Source organism: Vipera ursinii (assembly GCF_947247035.1).
Source record: "Vipera ursinii genome assembly, chromosome: 2".
Classification (NCBI taxonomy): Eukaryota; Metazoa; Chordata; class Lepidosauria; order Squamata; family Viperidae; genus Vipera; species Vipera ursinii.
In genome coordinates this window covers 179,724,740-179,748,137 of record NC_139513.1, presented here as the reverse complement: position 1 = coordinate 179,748,137, position 23,398 = coordinate 179,724,740, and the positions used below count along the sequence as shown (strand labels likewise).

Genomic DNA, 23,398 nt, shown 5'->3' with positions numbered 1-23,398 from the left:
GCTCCGCTCACACACAAACGGCAGAGGAGGGGGGCGTTGCCTCCCTGGCCAGCCTACCTCCGCTCCCCCCGCCCCGCCTCCCCCTCCGCTCCCGCGTCCTCCGACTACAAGCCCCAGCAGCAGTTTAAGCTTGGCACGCAAGCGGAGGAGGCATCTGAGGAATTTGCTTCCCGCGGTCCTTGGGCTGAACGTCTCTCCACTTCTCCTGCATGGGGCACGGCAGGACGGAGTCGCCCGCGGCTGAGTGATGGCCCAGCCTTTAATCAGGAAAACTTTCTCCCGACTGAGAAGCAAGGAGCGCCTGAGGAGCAAAAAGGCGGCGCCCACGCCTCGGAACGAACCAGGTACCTGAGGGAGGCACAGGGTCAGGGCTTCCCTCTCCCGTCCCCCTGGTGGGAGCACATAGGCACTTCGCCCGACAGGAGGGGGCTGCTGTAGACTTCTTCGGCATTTCCTCCCCAGCTGTTCCTGAAATAGGCAAAAGGAAACAAAGGGAAGAAGTTACAGAGCTGGGATATGTAGCACACTCCTTTTCGCGGTGGCCCTGGGGAGTCCAATCGAGGCCCACGTTCCCGAGCGAATTGCTGACCGTTCTCCAGGCCCCAGTGTCCGGATTGAAATAAAAAGCGCCTCTTCTGCTTATCGGCCCGTTGAGTACTAGGGAAGAGGGGTGAATTTGGAATTTACAGTTCTGCAACTTCTGCAGCCCTTGCCTCCCTTCTGAAAGCATTCCCACAGTTGGGTGAAGGCTGATGTTGGTGACCGCAGGAATAGTAGAAAGAGGTCGCGATCGGGATCCTTCTGGCTTTAAGGAGATGTGTTCAGCCAGCTTGAGAGGCCTGTTATTTCACCAAAGAGCCCTGTGTTTCTGAAATAACTAGCCCAAAGGGAATGGCAGTAGCATCCTATAGCCAGAGAGTGGGTGGTTCATATGGTCACAGGACATGTGACTGCCAGAAAGAATCACTTGAGTGGATCTTATGTGCTGGATGCCATTCTGTGCCATCATGTGATTCCATTATCACAAAGAGCCAGTGTCAGATAATAGTTTAAGTGTTGGAAGTGGACTGAAAAAATCCATGTTCCAATCCCTGGTTGATTGTTGGCTTTGCTGGCTAAACTTGAGGCAACCACTCTCTTTCAGCCTACTCTGCCTTGGAGGATTGTGTTGAGGATAAAGTAAGAGAAGGGATTAATAAAAGAACATACCACTGGGAGCCTCTGGAGAAAGTGGCTTGCTCTAAACCTCCTTTCTTCTCTAAATAAAAAGTAATAATCATGTAGCTTGTAGAACTGAGAAGGTAAACATGACATGTACTGTAAATTAAATGTATTCTACCAGTTATGGTAACTGAGAAAAATGCTTTCTTTGAGAGTGTCCTACATTTCTGCAGTTTTTACTGCTTGTAAAAACAATGACAAAGCTATCTCAAGATCTAAGTGTGACTGTTTTTATCCCCAGCTTTTATCTGAGAACTTTCCAAATACAGATGGAAATGGTAATGAACAATTCCCCCAGTCAATGAAGATAAAACCTTTTTTAAAAATAGTGAAATGGTGTAATCAAATATGTTGATTGATGAAACAGGATGTTCTAAAATTTGAAAAAGTAACTCTGAAAAGGGAGGTAGTTCTACTGTTTGCTCTTTCCAATCTCTTCTGATTTGTGACCTGTGTCTTCATTCTTGAGTTATGCCTGAATCAATGGGCATAACTTCATGTGGAGTTAGTTGGAGACCTACAAAGGGAGCTCTGTATCTTGGCCAAGGAGAGGAATATGCAGTAAACAACAGGAAATCCAACTTGGCGCTAGGTCTCAGCAGCTGGAAGCTTGGGACTTTGCCCTATTGCAATCCTCAGCTGCACGTCTTCAGGCCAACCCCTCCCCAGAAGCCCTTTCTCCATATTGCTTAATACTTTCTCATTCTTCTTTTGGCATTATAATAAATTCTGAAAGGTTGTTTCACTCAAAGAAACTTCCATTTCTAAGATTGTTGAGGGCAAAAAATACATTTACTTCCAGTGTTCCCTTGTGATGTGAATTGAGTGTCTGGTCCATTATCTGGTAGCATAATTGAAGTAGAATAGAATAGAGCTGGAAGCTACCTTGGATGTCTTCTAGTCCAGTCCCCTGCTCAAGCAGAAGAAGCTATACCATCTCAGACAAGTTGACTGTTTAGCCTTTTTTTAAAAAATCTCCAGTGAGGAGCGCCCACAATTTCTGAAGGCAAGCTGTTCCACTAGTTAATTGTCCTCACTGTCAGGAAGTTTCTCCTTAATTCCAGGTTGCTTCTCTCTCTGATCAGTTTCCAACCATTGTTTCTTGTCCTGCCCTCTGGTGCTTTGGTGACTAATGTGACCCCCTCTTCTTGGTGGCAGCCCCCCAAATACTGGAATACTGCTATCATGTTGCCCCTATTTCTTCTTTTCTTTACACTAGCTAAACCCAAGTCCTACATTCTTCATATGTTTTAATCTCCAGGCCTTTAATCATTTTAGTTGCTCTTCTCTGAATTTTTCCCAGACTCTCAACATCTTTTTTGTGATATGGTGACCAAAATTGACTGCAGTATTCCAGCTGTGGTCTTACTAGGGTTTTATAAAGAGGTACTAATACTTCACATGATCTTCATTCCATGCCTCTGTTTATACAGCCCAGGATTGTATTAGCTTTTTTGGCTGTTGCTGCACACTGCTGGCTCATAGTCAAGTGATTGTCCATGAGGACTCATCCACTATCTTAATACTATCAGTCAAGAGGAAACTGGAGTCTGGAACTGAAATTCAGCCTTTTGTAGAAAGGTTTAGAGTCCTTCTGAATAGTGAATGGAAGAGGGCATCTTCATCCTCATCACTAAATTTGCAGATGGTGATTTTGCACAATTACATATAGTGACCCAATGGCATTCTTTCCTGAACTAGCTGAATGTGTCAGTGGTTATATACATCCCTTGATTACATCCTGCCCTGACAGTTGCAATATGTTGTACATTGAACTGTCCTTGAAAGGTGGAAGCTACCATGTCTACTAGATAGCTAAGCAGTTCAAAATACAAGAATCATATGATAACATCTGCACGAGTTGTCAGTTGCTTACTTGCCACAGTGTAAAGTGCTGGTATTGATTTTTAAAGTCATGAACAGCTTAGGCTCCCCCTCTCCTTATGATCCTGTATGTTTATTGAATTCTGCAAGAGAGATTTTTTAAAGATGATTCCACTGTCAGAGGCCAATCTTTCAGGCACATGAGAGAAGGCCTGGTTCTATGTTGGTCTCAGACTATGAAGAGCACTCCCTTGGGAGATGCATTTGCCCAGCTCTCTCAGTGTCTAGAAAGTAAATGAAGATATTAGTTTTGTGTTGTCTGCAAATTGGTTAAGCATTCTTTCTGTCGTTCCCTTACAAACCTATATGAAGCTCCCTGTAATACAGTGGTGGGATTCAGCCAGTTCGCACCAGCTTGGCAGAACTGGTAGCTAATTTTTTATTGCCCAGGCTCAGAATGGACTTCTGGAAGTGGTATCCATACAGAGAACTGGTTGTTCACATATTTGAATCCCACCACTGCTGTAATACCTCTTTTCATGTTGCTGAAGAACCATTGATAAGTACTCTTTGGATACATTTTTATGTCTATCTCTTATTTTAATTGTCATGCAACCCAGCCCACATTTAACTATCTTGCTAATCAGAATATTTTGGAATGCTTTGGCATGGCTGAAATAAAGAAATTTTTACAATGATAGTATTTCCAGTTTACTAAGATAGTTAATGAATCAAAAAGAGATAATAAGAGTTGTTCGTGACAAATCCATGCTAATTACTGGAATTACTGTACTTTCCCAAGCATTGAAAACTGATCTCTTTATTCTGTTCTAAAATCTTTCCAGATGTCAATGTTACGTTGAGCAGTCATTGTGCACTCAATCTTCATTTTCCTTCTTACATAGGGACTTCTTCTCATCTGACACATGCCCAGTTTGCAGGATTTTTCAGAGATAATATATATAGGGATTTGTCTAGACTATGAACTGATTCCTTCAATATCCTAAGATGCAATTAATTTGGTATTGGAGATATAAACTAATTCAGAATAAAGAGATGGCCATATTTTCATCAGTCTCAAGCTTCAGTATTGCTCCTAGATCTTGCTTTTTTATTTTAGTTTGATCAGTTTTTGTTAGCTGCCTTGAATATTTTCCAGACTACAAAGTAAATCATATAAAATTTTAAAAAAATGTGATCAAAGGATGCAACACTTCAGATAGTTGCAAGAATGAATCCTAGTATGCAATAAGCAGCATCTGGGCTCCATTTTCTGTTTAGCAGAAGTCACGTTTAGGCTTTGGGCCTTTTCTGTCATTCTGTCTCCTTATTTGCTAGGATTAATTTATAATTATATATTTCTCTGTTAAAACAACTAAGGGGCCATATTGGACAGATTAATAAATCAAGTTCTGTTCCAGTAGATCCTCCATTGGAGCTACCAGATGATTTACATCTACCTTCTGAGCCTAAGCCAGTGGATACTGTTTTGTTGGATGATGGATGCCAGAAAAGTGCTGTCATCACTGTGTCACAGAAACAAAATTGGGCCAAATTCACCTGGGGCAGTCAAGAGGACTCTCGTAACAGGAGGCTATGCCAGAATTTTCCCCCTGTGCCACAGGCCCCTGCAGACACTGACTCAGTGGCAACTGGACCTAATAAAGATACTGACTTGCTAGTCAGCTACCCGGAGACATGTAACCCCAGCCTCAGTGCCACATACAGCAACCAAGGTGCTTATCTACAGACCCTGGAAAAAAGTAGCCGCCAATGGGTGCTCTCCGCAGGGAAGACACAGGGGGTAGAAGAGACAGCTTCCATCTCTGCCACTGAGATGGAAGATTTCCACAAGCATGGTAACTCCCAAGGAGAGATCTGGTACAACCCAATTCCAGAGGATGAGGACCTGCAGCTCCCGTCCCTTGAAAGGAAGTGTGGTAGTGGTTGTGAAAATAGGGACAAGAAGAAGAACCCAATACAAGTCAAAGTACCACATGAATGTATAGATATTGGCAGCTCACTGAAGGCAGTCACTAATGTGCAGATTTCACCAATCCCACTGAGGCGTGTTAAGCAAGTGGAGATGCTGGGCCATCACCAGTCTAAGACTTACGGTGAGTTGGTTCTTAGCAGAGACTCATTTTTCCAGTAGCATGAGAACTGCCTTGTGCCTTGGAGAATTTAAGTCTGAGGATGTGGGGAATGGTTGCATGTCATGGCTTTAGTCAAGAGCCAGATTGTTCTTCTTTTATACTGAAGCGTGATCTCCTGGAAGTATCTCTTCTTTAAAAGGGTTGGGAATAGAGAAGACAACCACAGTCCTTTAAGTAACTGCTTTGCTGAGTTAGGTTAGTGGACTGTGATCAACTAAAAGAGTGCTTAAAAGAGATCCATTCTGAAATGCACAGCAGTGGACCACTAAACCTTGTGAGTTGCTCATGGATGTCTTGAAACATCATTTATCTTAAACATGTATTGAATTTAAGATGATTACTAAGGGAAAAACATCTTCAGTGAAACCAGTACATGATTGGGTTGCTGGTTGTAGAAGTTTCCATTTGTTTAATCATTCATAATACCATCTACTTTTTTTGGCTGAAATTGTTGAGTTTAGCAGTATGTACATTCGTGTTCCTATTAACAATTAAAGTAGTGTTTCAATTTTGGGGGTATCTGCAGTTACATAATCGGGAATGTCTGCTGCTGCATGAACCATTTATACTGTCTCAGATTATTTTGCAGCTTTTCTCCTTTTTTTGGAAGAAGAGGATTGTCTTTAGTTATCCTTTTTTATGAAAAGCCATGAGACCAGTTTTTTTCTCTCCCAGCCTGTTACCCTTGCAGCTTTGGTGCAATGCCTGTTACTTCCTGGATAAGTGGCATTTGGCCTGTCTTACACAGTCTCTCTCCTCAGGAAAGGTGCCTGTTGCAACTGTGGATCCTGAAGAAAGTTCAGCCAGTGCCACACTGATGGCCCAGAACACCAATGCCAATAAAAAGAGCCATTCTTTCAGCAAGATCAAGTCCCCAGGCCCAGTACGAAGTCTTTCCATGAAGATGAAGAAACTGCCAGAGCTGAGGCAGAAATTAAGTCTGCGTAGCTCCCGTCCTCGAGGGCCAGAAGGGAGCTCCTCTGCTAAGGAGTCAGGGAATGTCATCAGCCGCTACCATCTTGACAGTAGTGTGGTATCTCAGCAACCTGTGACCAGCAATGGGGGATATTTGAGTGACAATGAATCCCTAGAGCTTCAGTCTAGGGCAGAGGCATGCCTTGGCCTTGAAGGATCATCATTCTGGCTGTACAGTTTTGCTGAGCAGCCTAGCTGTCTACAGCATCTCTCTGGTCTTGTCAGCATCCACCTGCTGGGGATCCAGGGCTTCAAGCCTCCCAAAGCTGAAACCAAAGAGCTCTTCTGCATTCTTCAAGTAGACTCTGTTAACAAGGCTCGCGCAGCCCTCCTGCCTTGCCAGGCTGCTGTCCTCACTCTCAACCATTCTTTCCAGCTGGAGCTTGAGGATGCCCAACTTCTCAAAATGGTGGTCTTCTCATGTAATCCTACTGTGGGCAAGAACCGAGTTTGCTGCCATGGTACCATCATTCTGCCCCAGGTTTTTCAAGGTGAGGAAGACTGTTGAGGCACATGCCAATAGACAGTTTTCTAGGGAATTACAGATAGAAATAACATCCTTTGCAGTCCACCTGCTCAGGAACATACAGTAGGAAGCTACCTTCTGCCGGATCAGATCATATTTTTACTAGTTCAGTGGAGACTAGATTGAAGGGTCTCAATCCACCATCATTCCCATTAAAGGTTACTTTTAAACTTGTGATCAAAGTTGTGACCCCATTCATGCAAGCACTGTGCTCTCTTATTGTCTCTCTCCTTCCTGCCAGCAGAGCACAGGACCTAAGTCCTGCTCAAGATACTAAAGTGTTGGGTAGATCTCAAAGCTTCTAATATGGATTGACCCCATGGCATTGCGTGGTCTGGGGAAGGGGATGGGGAAGTGGGGATCCATTGTGGTCCTCACATTCTCTAACATTTCTTGTTTTAGGTTGCAGGACCCAACAGTTGGCACTACAACTGGAGCCTCAGGGGCTTCTTTACATCAAACTCACTCTGGTGGATCAGTGGGATCCAGCTAACTCTGAACAGGAACCACAAGTCTTTGGAGTGAAGCTGAATCAGCTGGTGAAAAGAGAAGGTGCTGCCATCAAGGTCCCACTCCTAATCCAGAAATGTGTAACCCAGATTGAGAAACGAGGATTGAAGGTGAATGTTCTCAATACCCAAAGCAACCAATTTCCTAAGTTTCATGTAGTGTCTTCTACAAAACAGAGTAGCTCAACCTGACCATCTCCTTTCTCCCAACCCAGATGTCTGTTTTTTGCAGTATGCCATCCATGTGGGATTTATTTATTTATAGAATTTACATGGCCACTTATCCTATACAAGGATTCTAGGCAGCTCACAACCAACCCTAAAACATAGTTAAAAATGAAGATACTTTCTGTCCAAGTTCCAGACCAAACATTCTCACAGTTCAGGCCCAATGCTTTGGGGAAGAGCCAGGTCTTCAAAACCTTTCAGAATACTAAAATGGTAGAGATCCCTCTGATCTCCAATGGGAAGATGTTCCTCACCAAGAAGGCACACCTCCAAATCCCATCTAATAGCAACATTTAAGGGAAGGGATCTTGAGTGCACCCACCCTATCTAATCTAGTAGGACAGGCAGATACCAGTGGGGAGAGGCATTCCTTTAAGTAACCTAGCCTTATGCCATTAGGGTTGTTAAGATGATAATCAGCACCTTGACTTGGAGCTGAATCGCAACTGCAAGCCAGTGCCACTTATACAGCAGTGGTATTACTTGAATGAACCACAGGACATTCAAAACTGCAAGTGCTGCTGCAGTCTATACAGTTACAGCTTCTAGATAATCTTCAAGGTCAGCTCCGTGAGAAGGCATTATACTAATTCAAATAGGAGGTGATTAAGGCATGGGTGACTTCTTCCCTATACTATTGCTTGCAGCACTGTCTGATTATCCAGGTGATCAGCTCTGTTCTGTTTGTAGGCGGTAGGCCTGTATCGCTTATGTGGCTCGGCAGCAGTGAAGAAGGAATTACGTGATGCCTTTGAGAGGGATAGTGCTGCTGTTGTTCTTTCTGAAGATCTTTATCCAGACATCAATGTGATTACAGGTTGGTGCCTACAACTGGACTCTTGTTAGACTTATTGACTGACAAAGTTCCCAGTGGGCTCTGGAAAGACTTCTGGATTTAATAACATGTAGGCAGGTCACATTGCCAATACCAATGTGGAGTGTGGAAAAAACCCAATTTAGAAATACACTGGAAGTCATTGACTTCTGGGTCAATTAAAACAAGTTTACTGCTCTTACTGAAACATTTGCTCACCACCCATCACTATTATGGGATCAAGGTTTTCTAGCTATAACCCTTCTTGTGTGAAGTCCAACAGAGATATAGGTTCTTGAGGTTCTTCCTCCACACCGAGCCTTTTGAAGCCACTCTGCATTTCTCCATTGCTATGCAGTTCTTTCCCTCCTCTTCACAGTTCAGATCACAGTTAAAAGAAGCTCAAGGAATTCTGTCTTATGTGAAAGGTACTGACTCTTGTACAAATAGGTTGAAGATATTGGAGAAGGACTCATGTAGGCTGCTGGGAACTTGGTTTCCCTCTCCAAACATTTTTACCTGAATTTAGGCCTTCCCCAAGTTTACACAGACTTATCAGCCAGGCAGTGCATATCTTGGTCCTGTCATGGTTCCGACTAATGAGACAAATCAAAAGAACTTTCCAGCATTGTTTATTCTAAAAAGTCTATAATAATGAGAACGAAGCATCGGTACTCATGGATGGATGCCAGAATCTGAATTCTCCTCCCCTGAACACATCGTATCATACACAATTCCCTCCCTTAATTGCACATCATATATCATATTGTCCAATTAGTTTAACATGCCAAATTTCACTTTCTTTCCGTACCTTATCTTGTTTAAAACAACCGGGTTAGCATTCTGATCCCCCGCCCCCAGCTTCATTGATTCAAAGCCAAACAGTTTAAAGGAAAAGGATGCCTCTTATATTGTCAGAGCAAAAACATCCAATGTTTGCAGTGTTGACATCTGGCCCCCTTTACAAAAAGGATAGTTACTGTAATGTAAACAAAAGCATATGTCAGGGATTATCTCTTGGTTTGTTGGGGTTTCTTTCATGAAACTTTTTGATGAGTTGGTCAGCCTTCACATCGCTAGATTTCACCCAAGTAGCTTCAGACAGTGAGTACCCCTTCCATTGTACTAGGTAATGCAATTTCCCTTTAAAAATTCTAGAGTCAAGAATGCCTTTCACTTCATAGTGTGTCTGACCCACTACTACGAGGGGCCCGGGTGCCTTCCTAGGGGGAGGTCTTAAAGTGGAGTCCCGAAAAGGTTTCAGCAAGCTGCAGTGGAAGACAGGGTGAACTTTCCCTAAAAGCCTAGGGAGTTTTAATTCTACTGTGATGGGGTTAATGATCCTTACAATGGGGAAAAGTCCCAAGAATTTTGGTCCTAATTTCTTGCTGGGTAATTTGAGGTGTAAATATTTAGTCAACAGATAAACCTTTTCCCCAGCTTGGAATGTTCTTTGGGGAGCCCTCTTTTTATCAGCCTGTTTTTTTATAAGTCTCGGAAGTCTTTTTTAATGCCATTTTCATGTTTCTCCAAACTTCTTCCCACCTCTTCATGCATTGATCAAGTGTCTGGGAAGCAGAGGACACCTGAGGGTAGTCAGGCATTGGGCTGAACTCTTTTCCTGTGGCTACTCTGAAAGGCGTGTAGCCGGTGCTGCTGTGAACAGAATTATTGTAAGCCACCTCAGCGAAAGGGAGGAGGTCAGTCCAGTTTGTTGGTAGGAAACATAGCATCTGAGATATTGCTCCACCATTTTGTTAGCAGATTCTGCAGCCCCATTGGTAGCTGGATGAAAAGCAGATGATTAGCCTTGAGATGATCCAATTAATTTAAGAAAACTCCTCGAAAATTTTGCTGTAAACTGCACTCTATCCGAAATTATTCACTTAGGGCAGGGGTCGGCAACTGGAAAAAGGAAAAGAGCCACTCAGAACCGGTTCCATCACACAAACAAAAAAGTGGGAGCCGCAAAAAGCGCGCGCGTGCGTCCACTCACACGCATGCACAAAATGGGAGGCACATGCACGGCGATGGGTCTCCCCTTTGGAGAGGTGCGTGCCGTCCTGTTCGGAGACTTGCCGCGTTCGTCAAACATGGACGAACGCGGCAGCTGTGCAAACGGGATGGCGGCAGTTTGGCGAGTGCGCGCGCACCTCTCCCAAGCCGCCGCCGTCCGTCGGCAGGTCTCCGGAAGGCGGCGGCTTGGGAGAGGTGCGCGCGCACTCTCCAAACTGCCGCCATCCTGTTTGCACAGCTGCCGCGTTTGTCAAACATGGACGAACGCGGCAGCTGTGCAAACGGGATGGCGGCAGTTTGGCGAGTGCGCGCGCACCTCTCCCAAGCCGCCGCTGTCCATCGGCAGGTCTCCGGACAGCGGCGGCTTGGGAGAGGTGCGCGCGCACTCTCCAAACCGCCGCCATCCCATTTGCACAGCTGCCGTGTTCGTCAATGTTTGACGAACGCGGCAGGTCTCCGGACGGGACGGCGGTGGCTTGGAGAGGTGCGCGCGCATTCTCCAAACCGCCGCCATCCCGTTTACACAGCTGCTGTGTTCGTCAATGTTTGACGAACGCGGCAGGTCTCCGGATGGGATGGTGGCGGTTTGGCGAGTGCGCACGCACCTCTCCCAAGCCGCCGCCGTCTGTCGGCAGGTCTGCAGATGGTGGCAGCTTGGGAGAGGTGCGTGTGCACTCCAAACCGCTGCCATCCCGTTTGCACAGCTGCCATGTTCGTCAATGTTTGACGAACGCGGCAGGTCTTGGGACGGCGGCGGCTTGGAGAGGTGCGCGCGCACTCTCCAAACCGCCGCCATCCCATTTGCACAGCTGCCGCGTTCGTCCATGTTTGACGAATGCGGCAGGTCTCCAGACGGGACGGCGGCGGCTTGGAGAGGTGTGCGCGCACCTCCGCCCTTCGGAAAGGTGTGCGCGCACCTCTGGGAACGGGTGGTACCACTCTCCATTTGGAGAGGTGCGCGTGCACCACTGCCCATTTGAAGAGGTGCACGCGCACTGGGTGGCTGGGAGCCGCAGGAGACGGCTCAAAGAGCCGCATACGGCTCTGGAGCAGTGGGTTGCCAACCCGTGACTTAGGGGCACCATGCAGTCAGTAGATATGTTTCAGGAACAATTTAGTCAGTCGTTGGGCAGATGGGAGTCCTTTGCAGGCAATAAAATGAGCCTGCTTCAAAAACAGGTCTGTGAAGTTGAAATGATTAAAGTACTGTGCCCACCGCACTTGTTTTGGGGACAGTTTGCAGGGGTCTTCAGTGCCTCTAGGTTTTTGTGATCTGTCCATACTTCAAATGGTACCTTGCTCCCCTCTAAATAGTGTTGCCAGTTTAACAGGCTCCACCTAATGGTGAAGGCCTCATTCTCCCAGATTGCCCATCTCCTCTCGCTTTCAGTGATTTTTTTGGAGGTGTAGGCGCATGGTTGTAGGACTCCACTTCTGTTCTTTTGCAGTAATACAGCTCCGACTGCAATGTCGCTGGTGTCAGCTTGGATTACGAAGGGTTCTCCTGGGCATGGATGCTTTAGGACTGGTTCAGCAGCAAATAGTCATTTTAAATTCTAAAAAGCTGTTTGACAGCTCATCGTCCAAGCAAGTGGTTGACCCTGTCACGGCTTACCTCCTCCTTTGCCTGTCTTGAGTAGGAGTAGGGCAATATCAGCAAAGAAGAGAATGAATTGAATTTGAAGCTGTTTGCGAGTCTTTGGGAGCTGCCATTCAATTATATTTCTCACTTTGGCTGGGTCCATTTTTACACCCTTGTTGGAAATTCTGTAGCCAAGATAATCTAATCGGGTCTGGTGAAATTCACATTTTGACAATTTGGCATATTGCTTGGCCTTCAAGAATTTCTTTAACACTTCTCTCACTAGCTTTATATGATCAGTCATATTTGTGCTGTAGATCAAGATGTCATCAAGATACACCAGAACACCTTTGTATAAGTGATCATGGAGGACCTCATTAATCAGCTGCATGAATATGAATGGGGCATCCAATTAGTTTAACATGCCAAGTTTCACTTCCTTTCTGTAGTGCGCCATACCTTATCTTGTTTAAAACAAACGGGTTAGCATTCTGATCCCCTGCCCCCCCCATTGATTCAAAGCAAAACAGTTTAAAGGAAAAGACTGCCTCTTATATTGACAGAGCAAAAACATCCAATGTTTGCAGCATTGACATCCGGCCCCCCTTACAAAAAGGATAGATCCTTTAATGTTTGTAGCATTGACAGGTCCACCTCTTGGAAACAGAGCATTCAAAAGCTCCACACAGGATTTCTGGAACTATGAGACAACTTAGTCTTCCTTTCCTGAACTAACTATTAGTGGAACTGAAGTCTGATAGGACTTCAACTTTGCATTTCTGAAAGGTTAGGGGATAAGAAATTCATTGAATGCTAAATAGATAGTTGGCACACTCAGGAACACTAAGAAAGGTCTCCTTAGCTTTATTTGGGTGTGTTATTGTCAACTGTCCCATTTGGCACTTTCAACAAAAGAAACTTAACAGTTTCCAGCATTTAAGGATTCTCAATCTTCTCACCCAGGCAATCCTCCAAACTTACTTTCAAGATCTTCCAAATGGCTGCCCTGGCTTGTGACGGCTCGCAATGGCCATCTGACAGCTGCTGGTCTGGGAAGCTTCTGTCGGCTCTCCAGGAGGTTGCAATCTCTCCTGTGCTGCCAAAACTGTGCCTCCCTTCTTCACTGTCCCTACAGGACAGCTCTGATCTGTCTGAAACTCAGACAGATCCCCCAAACAGCTGAAAAGCGACAATCCTTCGGGAGCTTCCAAAGGATGTCGCCCCGCCATGGCACTGGCGCTGGCCCCACCCCCCCATCTTGCTTGTTTTCGATTGCCACAGGAATGGGGGGAGGAACGGGGATTTTTATGCTAGTCTAAACATGACCTGTGGGAATCAAAGTCATTTCTGTTCATTAGACTGGGGGTTGAGCTTAATGTTAGAAAGCCCGCCAAACTGTTCTATTGGGAAATGTAGTTGATTGCATAGTTTCTGAGGTGGGAAGTTTAACTTTGTAATACTATAACTTTTGGAGGGAACTTTAGTCTTGGTTTCACTTCTGACCCTGCTGATACTTTGTAGTCAATAAACATGTTCTTGGAGGAAAACCCAACCCTTGGAGTTCTGCTTTAATTGGTTTCTTTTTTTAAAAAAAGTTTTACTGATTTTTCTAATTTTACATTTAAATATTTAAAAAGCGATGTGGTGGCTGAGTTGATTGATAATTCAATTACATACAAATATCTCTAGTGCAAGTCTCAAACTACTACATTAAGTATTTCCTCTCTTTTCCCTTTAGTATTTACTGTCTTATGTTTAAACTAGTACAATTCTTATTATATCAATTTAATTAAAAATAAGTTTCTTACCTTTATCAATAATTTTTAGTTTATACATATCCTGGTTATTTTAACATTCAATTTTTATACACAATCAATGTCCTAATTAGTTTTTCCCAATTTTTAGTTTCCCATTAATATTTATGCTTAACATTTAGTATTTATAATTTCCAAGTTTTAAAAGAACACAATTCCCTTTATCACAATTCATCACAAAATCTAATATTCAGAATACACATCTTATCTATTTAAATGTATTCTATTTCTCACCATCTTTCATCAACTAGTTAATATAACATTCTTGTTTTCTATTAATTTCTGAATGTCTTAAGTTTAATAAACAAAATTTCACTTTTTTAAACATTAAATACTTCCTCTTTTTCTCTTGATGTCTACTTATCACATATTTAAGCTAGAAATTCTTATTATAACAGCTAAATAAAAACATATTTATTACATTTATCAATAGATTTTTAGTTTATATATATATCTTAATTACTTGTACATTCAACCTTTATAAGCAAATCAATATTCGAATTTAACTTTTAATTTTCTTCAGCCTTATTCTAGCTTTCTTCCTTTGCCAACTCACCTTCCATGTCCGTGCTTGTAAATCACCCAATAGATCTTCCTGTGTTATTGTATATATTTTTTGAAGTAGAAAAGGCCATCTGGTCACCAATTTTTTGGAAGACTAACAAATAGTTTCTCTATTTTTTCCATCTCAACGTAGTTGTCCTGAAATGTTTAACTTTCTTTTCAGTCTGTTCTTCTTCTTGATCTTCAGGTTTCTTCTGGTTTATATAGAAAGTCTTTTCCTTTTCCATGTTGTCAGTCTCTTTTCTGGGTTTTTCATTAACTGTGTTTGTTGATCAATTGAATCTTCTATCATAGTATTTAATTTTTCCACTTCTATTATATTCTGTGTAGTTGATTTTTAAATTGTAATCAAAGTTTGAGTTTTTATATCTGGGCTGACATCTTGTTCTTTTCTGTAGCTTCTTATTTCATCAGTAGCTGTAAGAATAGTTTTATAAATTGCTTTCAACGTAGAGAGAATCTGTTCCTGATCTTCATCCATGTTCTCTTAATAGAGTGTTAAGTTTAAAACTTTACAATCAGACAGTGGAAATAATTTTGTCGCTGAGTATAGAACACAGCTGTGCTTCTCTCAGCTGATATCTGACAAGGTTGTGAAAGTCTTATCTATTGTCTGGGCATCGAGCCAAGTCTCTTTTAAACAATAACATATTGTAGTATCAGGTTTTGCCCATACCATTTAGGGTTTTCTTTTTGTTTGTTTTAAGTCAGAAATTTTTATGATCCTTTTTCCAATTTTACTTCTTTTTTGTATGTAGAAACCCAAATCTTCAATAAGAGTAAAAAATCTTTTAGTCCACAATTTTTAGAAGGATAAAGCTCCAGTTAGAATCAGGTTATTCTTGCAACATTTTAAACTCCCCTGGATAGTCAGTCACTGCTGTTTTTGGAGGGTGGGATAGAATCTCCCTTCTCTCACAGGGGGGGAAAAATACTTTGGGCAGCTTATACAGGTAGAAAAAATAAGTAGGGTTGAAGAGAGGTAGATCTCACCCAGTCTCTTCCATGCTGCTTTGTAGGTGCCTGATGGTAAATTTGACCAGCTGTCAGCAGCCTAGTGATGAGCCATATTGCTATGGCTGGTCTTCCATCCGCCAGTTTGGAGGACTGCCCCGGATTGAGCAGAAGGGCTATCACCCTCCCACGATCAAGTGGGGATCCCCTCCATGCTGGTCACCTCTAAAGGTCCCCCAGTGATGTGGAATCGGATGTGGAAGACGGACCTCACCTTCCAAATGGCCGCGGTGGCTGTGACAGCAAACTGGAAGTCTTTAATTGGTTTCATCTATTGGAACCATGACACAGCTCCTCTGGGTTGAAGCTGACTGGGTTTTCTACTCATCCCCTTCCTTAATCCTCACTTGATAATACACCTCCCTCAAGTCCAGCTTCATGAAGATTCTTCCCTTTGCCAAATAGCCTAGCTTGTCCCTCATAAGGGGGAGAGGGTACATGTTTTCCACACATATGCAATATAGTCAATACATTGTCTAAGGGACCAGTCCTCCTTTTCTTTGAAAAGCACCGGGGCTCCCATTCTCAATTTTGCTAGCTGGATGAAGTGCCTCCCTAGATTCTGCATGTATGCATCTAGGTTGTCCAGCTCCGATGCCCCAGAATTGTGCTGCCCTCCAGGTTTGACACCACTGCATAAACCCAGGCTGCATCATCTGGGTACATTCCCCTATAGCCTCCATATGATGCTACATGTGGCCTAAGAAGTGAGCCAGTTTGCCTGGGTCCCCATCAAATTGAACCATGAGGGGGGCCAGTGTTTGTTTGACTCTTACCATGATTTACCAGGCAATAGGCTGATACTTCCAGGAGGGGAGGCAAAGGGCCCTTGACCTCTGCTTGAGCCACTGGGGCCACTTGCTGCCACATGGGGGGAAGGACAGTGAAATCCATTGCTGCTGTTCCCTGCAAGGGGGATCTATTTGTCATGGCAGGTGCTGGCACCACCGGCTGAAGGAGGGGAGGGGATGGGATAGTTAGTGACTTCACTGCTCCTGCCTCGGCCACAGTTATCTTGGCTCCCGGTGACACTGCTTCCTTGATCTCCAGGCCTCCAAACCTCTCTCCCAGCTCCTTCTTTGATGTCGGTGGTAGTGGGGAGCTTCCACTCAACCAGCTTGTCCCATTCCACCAACTGCCTCTCCTTCCATTAGGGCACGGGTTGGCAACCTGTGGCTCTGGAGCTGCATGTGGCTCTTTCAGCCTTCCATTGCGGTTCCAGTGCTCCTCCACCATTTGCAGAGAGAGAGAGAGAGAGAGAGAGAGAGAGAGAGAGAGAGAGAGAGAGAGGCACTTGCACTTCACTTCTCTCTCTCATGTGGACTTGCCCCCTTGCAGGGCTCCTGATTGGCCCTGTGCCCAGGCGCCCCAGCCCCTGGGAAAAATGCGGCCAGGAAGTCCCTTTCCCAGGCTGCCCCCATCCAAGTCCAAGGTGCACATGACCGGGGAGCTGTGTGGGGCAGCCTCTGGATCCCTTCTGGGAGCAGCCTGCCAGAGCCTCTGCTGAATGGGCCAGCCCTCCCACAAGCTGCAGCCCCAAGGGAGCACAGCCCCTGCGATCCCCAGCCAGCGTTACTGTTGGCCCCGCTGCCTGAGAAGGCATGCTGGAGTCCCCGCTGCAGGTAGGTGATCAGCCTGCTCCTCTCCCATCACCCAGAAGAGGTAAACAATTAGTCCCCAGTGCTTGGTTTCCCCTGCATGTAGGGCTTATGTTGGTGGCGGAGATGCAGCAAGGGAGGGAGAGAGAGAGAGAGAGGGAGAGGGTGAGGAAAGAGAGAGAGAGAGAGAGGAGAGAGAGGGAAAAGAGAGAGAGAAAGAGAGGAAGGGAGAGGAAAGAGAGAGAGGAAAGAGGGAGAGAGGGAGAGGAGAGAGAGAAAGAGGGAGAGGAAAGAGAAAGAGGGAGAGGAAAGAGAGAGAGAGGAAGAGGAAAGAGAGAGGGAGAGGGAGAGGAAAGAGAGAGAGAATATGAATATATGAATATATTTTGTCCTTACTGGACTTTTAGTAATATTTTGATTTTTTTTTAAATTAAGAGATGAGGTATGGAGATAATTACGCTGTATTTAAAGATGGTAGATAAGCTACTAAAATTGTTTTCACCTGTTGGGATGAAGGAGAAAGGTTTTTTCCCCCTCTTTCTCCTGCATTAAAAAATGTTTTCTTTGTAGCATTTCATTGATTTCATAAATGCAACACACTGTAGGTTTTTTATTGAAAAGTTTTACAATACATTTTTAAAAACATAAGCTCACTCCCTCCCCCTCCCCTCCCCCTTACCCTCCCTTACCCTCCCCCCCCCTGATTTCCCACAGCTGAATACAGGGTATAAACATTACAAACTTAAAACTAAAATATGCTAACAAACTAAAAAAAACACATTAAATTCTATCGCACTTTAACTCCCCTTAAACATAACTAAATTACTAACAAATAATCAATAACTAATAATACATCATATAAAACTAATACTTATTCAAATGCTAAATGAAACTTTTTAGTCCCATATTTATTCTGAATATATTCGATCCATCTTCTCCATTCCACAATGTATCTCTGTTGCGATTGTTCTTTCAAATATGCTGAAATCTTTGCCATTTCCGCCAAGTTTGAAACTTTCAAAGTCCACTCTTCTATAGTAGGCAGTTCCTCCTTCTTCCAATATTGCGCTACTAAAAGTCTTGCTGCCGTAATTAAATTCAACATCAATTTAGTATCTATGACAGTACAATCTGTAATAATACCCAACAGAAATAGCTGTGGAGAAAACCTTATCTTTTTCTTAAATATCTATTCCACCAAATTTTAATCCAAAAAGCTTTAACCTTTTTACAAGTCCACCATATATGATAATATGTTGCATCCTCACAACCACATCTCCAACATTTGGGCTGGCAGTTCGGATACATACTTGCTAATTTTTTAGGGTCTAAATGCCATCTATAAAACATTTTATAAAAATTCTCTCTTAAATTTTGAGCCTGTGTAAATTTTACATTTCTGACCCAAATCTTTTCCCATGTATCCATTGTTATAACCTCCTGAAAGTTCTGGGCCCACTTTATCATACAGTCTTTAACAAGTTCCGTTTCTGAGTCAATTTCTATCAGTGCATTATATATCCTTCTTATATGTGTTTGACCTTGATCTCTAATTTGTTTTACCAAATTTCCATCAGTAATCGAGTTATCAACTTTCTGATCTTCTTTCCATCTTGCTTGTGACTGCCCATACTGGAACCGAGTTTGTACTATCTTTTCTTCTTTTAAAATATTATATGGCTTTAATTGCCATACATTCCTTTCTATCCTTAAAATTTCTTTGTATGTAATCACATCATGTTTAAATCCCACATTTATATTTTCTATTGCATGTTTAGGTATTGCCCAAATTGGTATTTTATAGTTTAACTTATATCGATATTTTTTCCAAACTCGAAACAGAGCAAACCTTAATATATGTATCTTAAAAACATTATCCACCTCCTTATCATACAATAAATATTTTTTTTATTTTTTTTAATTTTAATTCTATTTATATCCCGCCCTTCTCCGAAGACTCAGGGCAGCTTACAAGCTTAACAGTAGCCTTCATTCTATGTATATGCCTGCTTTTTTGGGCTTTCATACACACCCCAAGCGGCATTATTACAAAGTCAGCTTAATTGCCCCCAACAATCTGGGTCCTCATTTTACCTACCTCGGAAGGATGGAAGGCTGAGTCAACCTTGAGCCTGGTGGGATGCAAACCTGCACTAATTGCAGGCAGCTGGTGTTACTTAAGGAGGCATTAGCCCACTGCTCCACCAAGGCTCTTGATGCATGCCAACCAAATAACAAATCATGACCCTCAATATTCAATAATCTCCCTTGTGTTAAATTAAACCAATCAGTAATTGATGATAAAGCAGCAGCCTCATAATATAATTTAAAATTGGGCATTTTAAGACCACCTCTTTCACGTACGTCTTGCATTATCTTAAATTTAATTCTTGGTCTTTTCCCTGCCCAAACAAATTTATTAATACCTTTCTGCCATTCCTCCAAATTTAATCTTTTTTAAGTATAGGTATCATTTGAAACAAAAATAAAAATTTTGGCAAAACATTCATTTTTACTGCTGCAATTCTTCCCAATAAGGATAATTGTAATTTTTTCCAACTATCTTAACTCTTTTTGTATTTTTAACCCTAACAATTCATAATTATTTTTGTATAATTTTACATTTGAAGCCGAGAGATATACCCCCAAATATTTAATCTTTTTAACTAATTCAAATCCCGTTAGCTCTTCTAAAACAACCTTTTGTTCTATGGTCATATTTTTAGACAATATTTTAGTTTTTTGCGTGTTTATCTTAAATCCAGAAACTTTTCCATATGATGTTATTATCTCCATCAATTCTACAACTGAGTAAGTCGGTTGACTTAATGTAATAACCAAGTCATCCGCAAACACTCTCAATCTATAATCTTGATCTCTTATTTTAATTCCCTTAATTTTATTTGAATCTCGTATCTTAATAATATTTCCAATGTTAAAACAAACAACAAAGGTGACAGTGGACACCCCTGTCTTGTATCCTTTTCAATATTACATTTTTCTGTCAAACTACCATTGACTATTATTTGAGCTGTTTGCTTCTGATATATTGCCCTAATAGGTTGTAAAAAATTATCCCCAAACTCCATTTCCTCCAATACCTTAAATAAAAATTTCCAGTCCAATTGATCAAAAGCTTTTTCAGCATCCAAAAAGATCAGCGCTGCAGAGACCTGGTTATTTCTTTTCCAAAAATTCCAGTAAATCTACAATATGTCTCACATTATTCTTCATTTGTCTACCACTTATAAATCCTGTTTGATCACTATGAATCATTTGCTGCATTACCTTTATTAATCTATTTGCTAAAAGTTTTGCAAATATCATATAATCAGTATTTAAAAGCGATATTGGCCTATAATTTTTGGTTTGGGTAATATCTTGATCTTCCTTCGGAATCAGCGATATAAAGGCTGTTTTCCATGATGGAGGCACTTCTCCTCCCAATTGAATTGTTCTAAATAATTCTCTTAAAGGTTCCACCATTTCTAACTGTAAATCTTTATAATAGACGGCAGTCAAACCATCTGTTCCTGGTGCTTTCCCCACCTTTAATTGTTTAATTGCCAAAATAATTTCTTCATCATTTATCAATTGATTCATCCCTTCCCTTTGCTCTTGTGTAAGAACAGGGATATTAACTTCTCGTAAATATCTATCTATATCTACATCTCGAATCTTATCCCTAACGTATAACTTAGAATAAAACTCAACAAAAGCTTTTTAATAAGATTCTGCTGAAACACCTCTTTACCCTTGTAGTCTATTCTATCTATATTACGTGACCTTTGTTTCTTCCTTAACAAGTAAGCTAACCACCTACTCGGCTTATTAGCATTAAAAAAAGTATTGTGTTTAACATACTGTAAATTGGTTGCCACTTGATCTTCCATCAACATATTAAACTGACCTCTTAGTAAAGTAATTACCTCTTTAATCTTCCTATCACACGGGTCGGCAACCTGCGGCTCCCAGTCGCCTGGTGTGCGTGCACCTCTCCGAACGGGTGGAGGTGCGCGCGCAGCTCTCCAAACCTTTGGAGAGGTGCACGCGCACTCTCCAAACCTTCAAGGCAGCGCTCGGCCCAGAGAAGCGGGAACTGGAGGGGCCACGATTTCCCCTCCAGAGGAAGAAGGCGCCGGATGCGGCTGACCCTGCGGGGAAGGTGGAGCGGCGGCGGGGGGGACGGAAAAGTCGCAGAAACGGCAGGAGAGATGCTGACTGGCAGCGGCCTCAGAGGAGGCGGAGGGGGGGAGGGAGGGAAGGGTGACTGGGCGGGGGAGGGGGGTGAGCCAGAAGGAAACTCATCCCGCAGAGCGGTTGCGAAAAGAGGGAGGAGATAAGCCAGCCCGGTACCTGGATCCGCTTCCTGTGTCTCTTCCGCTCTGCCATGATGTCCCCATTTGGTCTCCTGGTGACGTGGGGCTGAGCCGGAAAAGGGGGAGGGGGAGACCGAGGGAGGGAGGGAGGGAGGGAGGAAGGAAAAGAGAAAGAGTGACGGAGCCAGCGTCAGCCAGCAGGCTCACAAGGGGCAGCAACCTCGCGAGAGGCCGCGTGCAAGCCATTAGGTAATGCGTGCGAGCCCTTGGGGAGGCGGGGTGGGAGCATGGTCCGGCCGTTGGGCTTCCTTTCCCTCTTGTCCGCATCGCTGCAAGGAATTGCGTTGTTTGGGGACGGCGACGCTCGCCCATTCACACGCTGTCCAAACACTGGTCATTTGCTGCGGGGCTCCCGCTTGGAAGGGAAGGGAAGGGAAGATTTGTGAGGGGAAGATGCCCTATCGGGGTGGACATAAGGATCCTCCTCCTGAAAAATGTTACCCCAAGTATTCGAGCCAGTCTGTCCCAATAACCTGGGAAGCCTTTCCAAATCCCAGGCTGGTTGTAGTCAGGGTGATCTTCGCGCATCTGGAAGGCACCGAGAGAGCGTTTTTTGTTGAATTGGAGCCATGGGCTAGTCGTGGTTAAGGCATTTGTAGGCGAAGCAAATCACAAAAGCCCCCAAATACTTCTAAATGCAGCCCATGGGCGAGCTTCCCAAGTTGTTTTAATTTAGTTTGCACGTGGCAATAGAAATAAGCTTTTCATTTTCAAGAAAAGTAAATGCCATCACCACCACCATCAAAGCGTAGGGCGCTCACCATTACCACCCCGCATGCGCATGCCCCCCCCACAGGTATAGAGAAGGTATGTGAGAGGTGCACGCGCAGCTCTCCAAACCTTTGGAGAGCTGCGCGTGCACCTCTCCGAATGGAAAGTTGCTGCAGCCCGTTACTAAACTCTACATATTGCAGAGCACACATAACTTGCCAGGGCCTGCGCACGCATTGGCGCATCCCTCGCATACCTTCTCTATACCTGCGGGGGTGCGTGCGCATGCGGGGTGGTAATGGTGAGCGCCCTACGCTTTGATGGTGGAAATGGTGAGCGCCCTACGCAACTATTTCCTGGAAAGCCTTGAATGTGGTGTCTTTGGCACCATCCACGCGCCCGGTGACAAGTCCAAACGGCGCGGATTTGCAAGAGAAATGCTAAAAGCCATGATTAAGGCATTGATTGCGGCCCTCCGCCGGGGGCTTAAAAGAAGCCAGTCAGGCTTGTCGCGGTCTGATGTTGATGACAAACATTTCCTTACATTTCCTTTAAAGTAAAATAAAATGGATTCCCCTTCCCCTCCTTCCACCCCCCCACCTTGCCCCCCGAAAGGAACACAGTATAACACTAGACTAGGCGTTTTATGTGAGGGGAAACGTCTCTCATCTTCGCCCATCTTTGCCGCCGATGCTGTTTCCCGAGGCGCTTGGCTAAGGAGGAACTTTTTTTTTTGAGCGTGGCTGGGACGGAGGACTTGTCCTGCACGTCCACAGGCAACGAGGGCAAAACCCCTTGTGACCTGGTTGTGAGAAATGGGGAGAATGAACACCCCCCCTCCACACACACACACTCGGCCTCCCCGTCGCCTGGATTCTCACTTCCCCTTCAGGCGTGCTCTGAGACTCAGGCGCACGGCGCTTTTCGTTTGCAGAGCTGGGGGAAAAAGTTGCCTTTCCCCGAAGCGACTCCCTTGAAGCGACTCGTAGTGGGCCCCGCGCAACTTCTGGCTATCCCCCGTTTGCCAGGTCTGCAACTAGAGGCAAGCGCCTCGCCTTCAGCTGAAGGGCAAAAGCCCGATCTCATCCCGCTTTGACCGTTTGACTGGGTGCCAGATTAATGTCGGCTCTGTAAATGGGCTGTCGATGCCGCGCAACCGGTTCCATCACACATAAAGTGGCAACCGTGCGCACGCATCTGCGCACGCACAAGAAACAAAACATTTTGCGCATGCGCAAAATGTTTTTTTGCGCATGCGCGTGTGTGGATGCACGCATGCGGCTCCCACTTTTTTTATGTGTGATGGAACCGGTTCCCAGTGGCTCTTTTGCTTTTTCAGGTTGCTGACCCCTGTCCTATCAGATGGATTCACAATTAGAGCCTTCTCTTTCCTCTTAATTTCTTCCTCTAATTCTTTTCACTTATATTCCAGTTTACGTCTATGCTTATTATTCAAATATATTAACA

The 23,398-nt window shown here is 44.0% G+C and overlaps 1 protein-coding gene across 1 annotated transcript in view; it reads left to right on the top strand.

Moving 5' to 3' along the window:
* Positions 1–247: 247 nt before the first annotated feature.
* The window catches only part of SYDE1 (synapse defective Rho GTPase homolog 1), a gene marked incomplete at its 5' end in the record, with an annotated part of 35,640 nt that continues 12,489 nt past the window's right edge, over positions 248–23,398 (top strand). Inside the window, 5 exon segments of the mRNA XM_083354678.1 lie at positions 248–344; positions 4,470–5,162; positions 5,963–6,667; positions 7,105–7,322; positions 8,130–8,256. Of these exon segments, the coding sequence (XP_083210804.1) occupies positions 248–344; positions 4,470–5,162; positions 5,963–6,667; positions 7,105–7,322; positions 8,130–8,256 (1,840 nt within the window).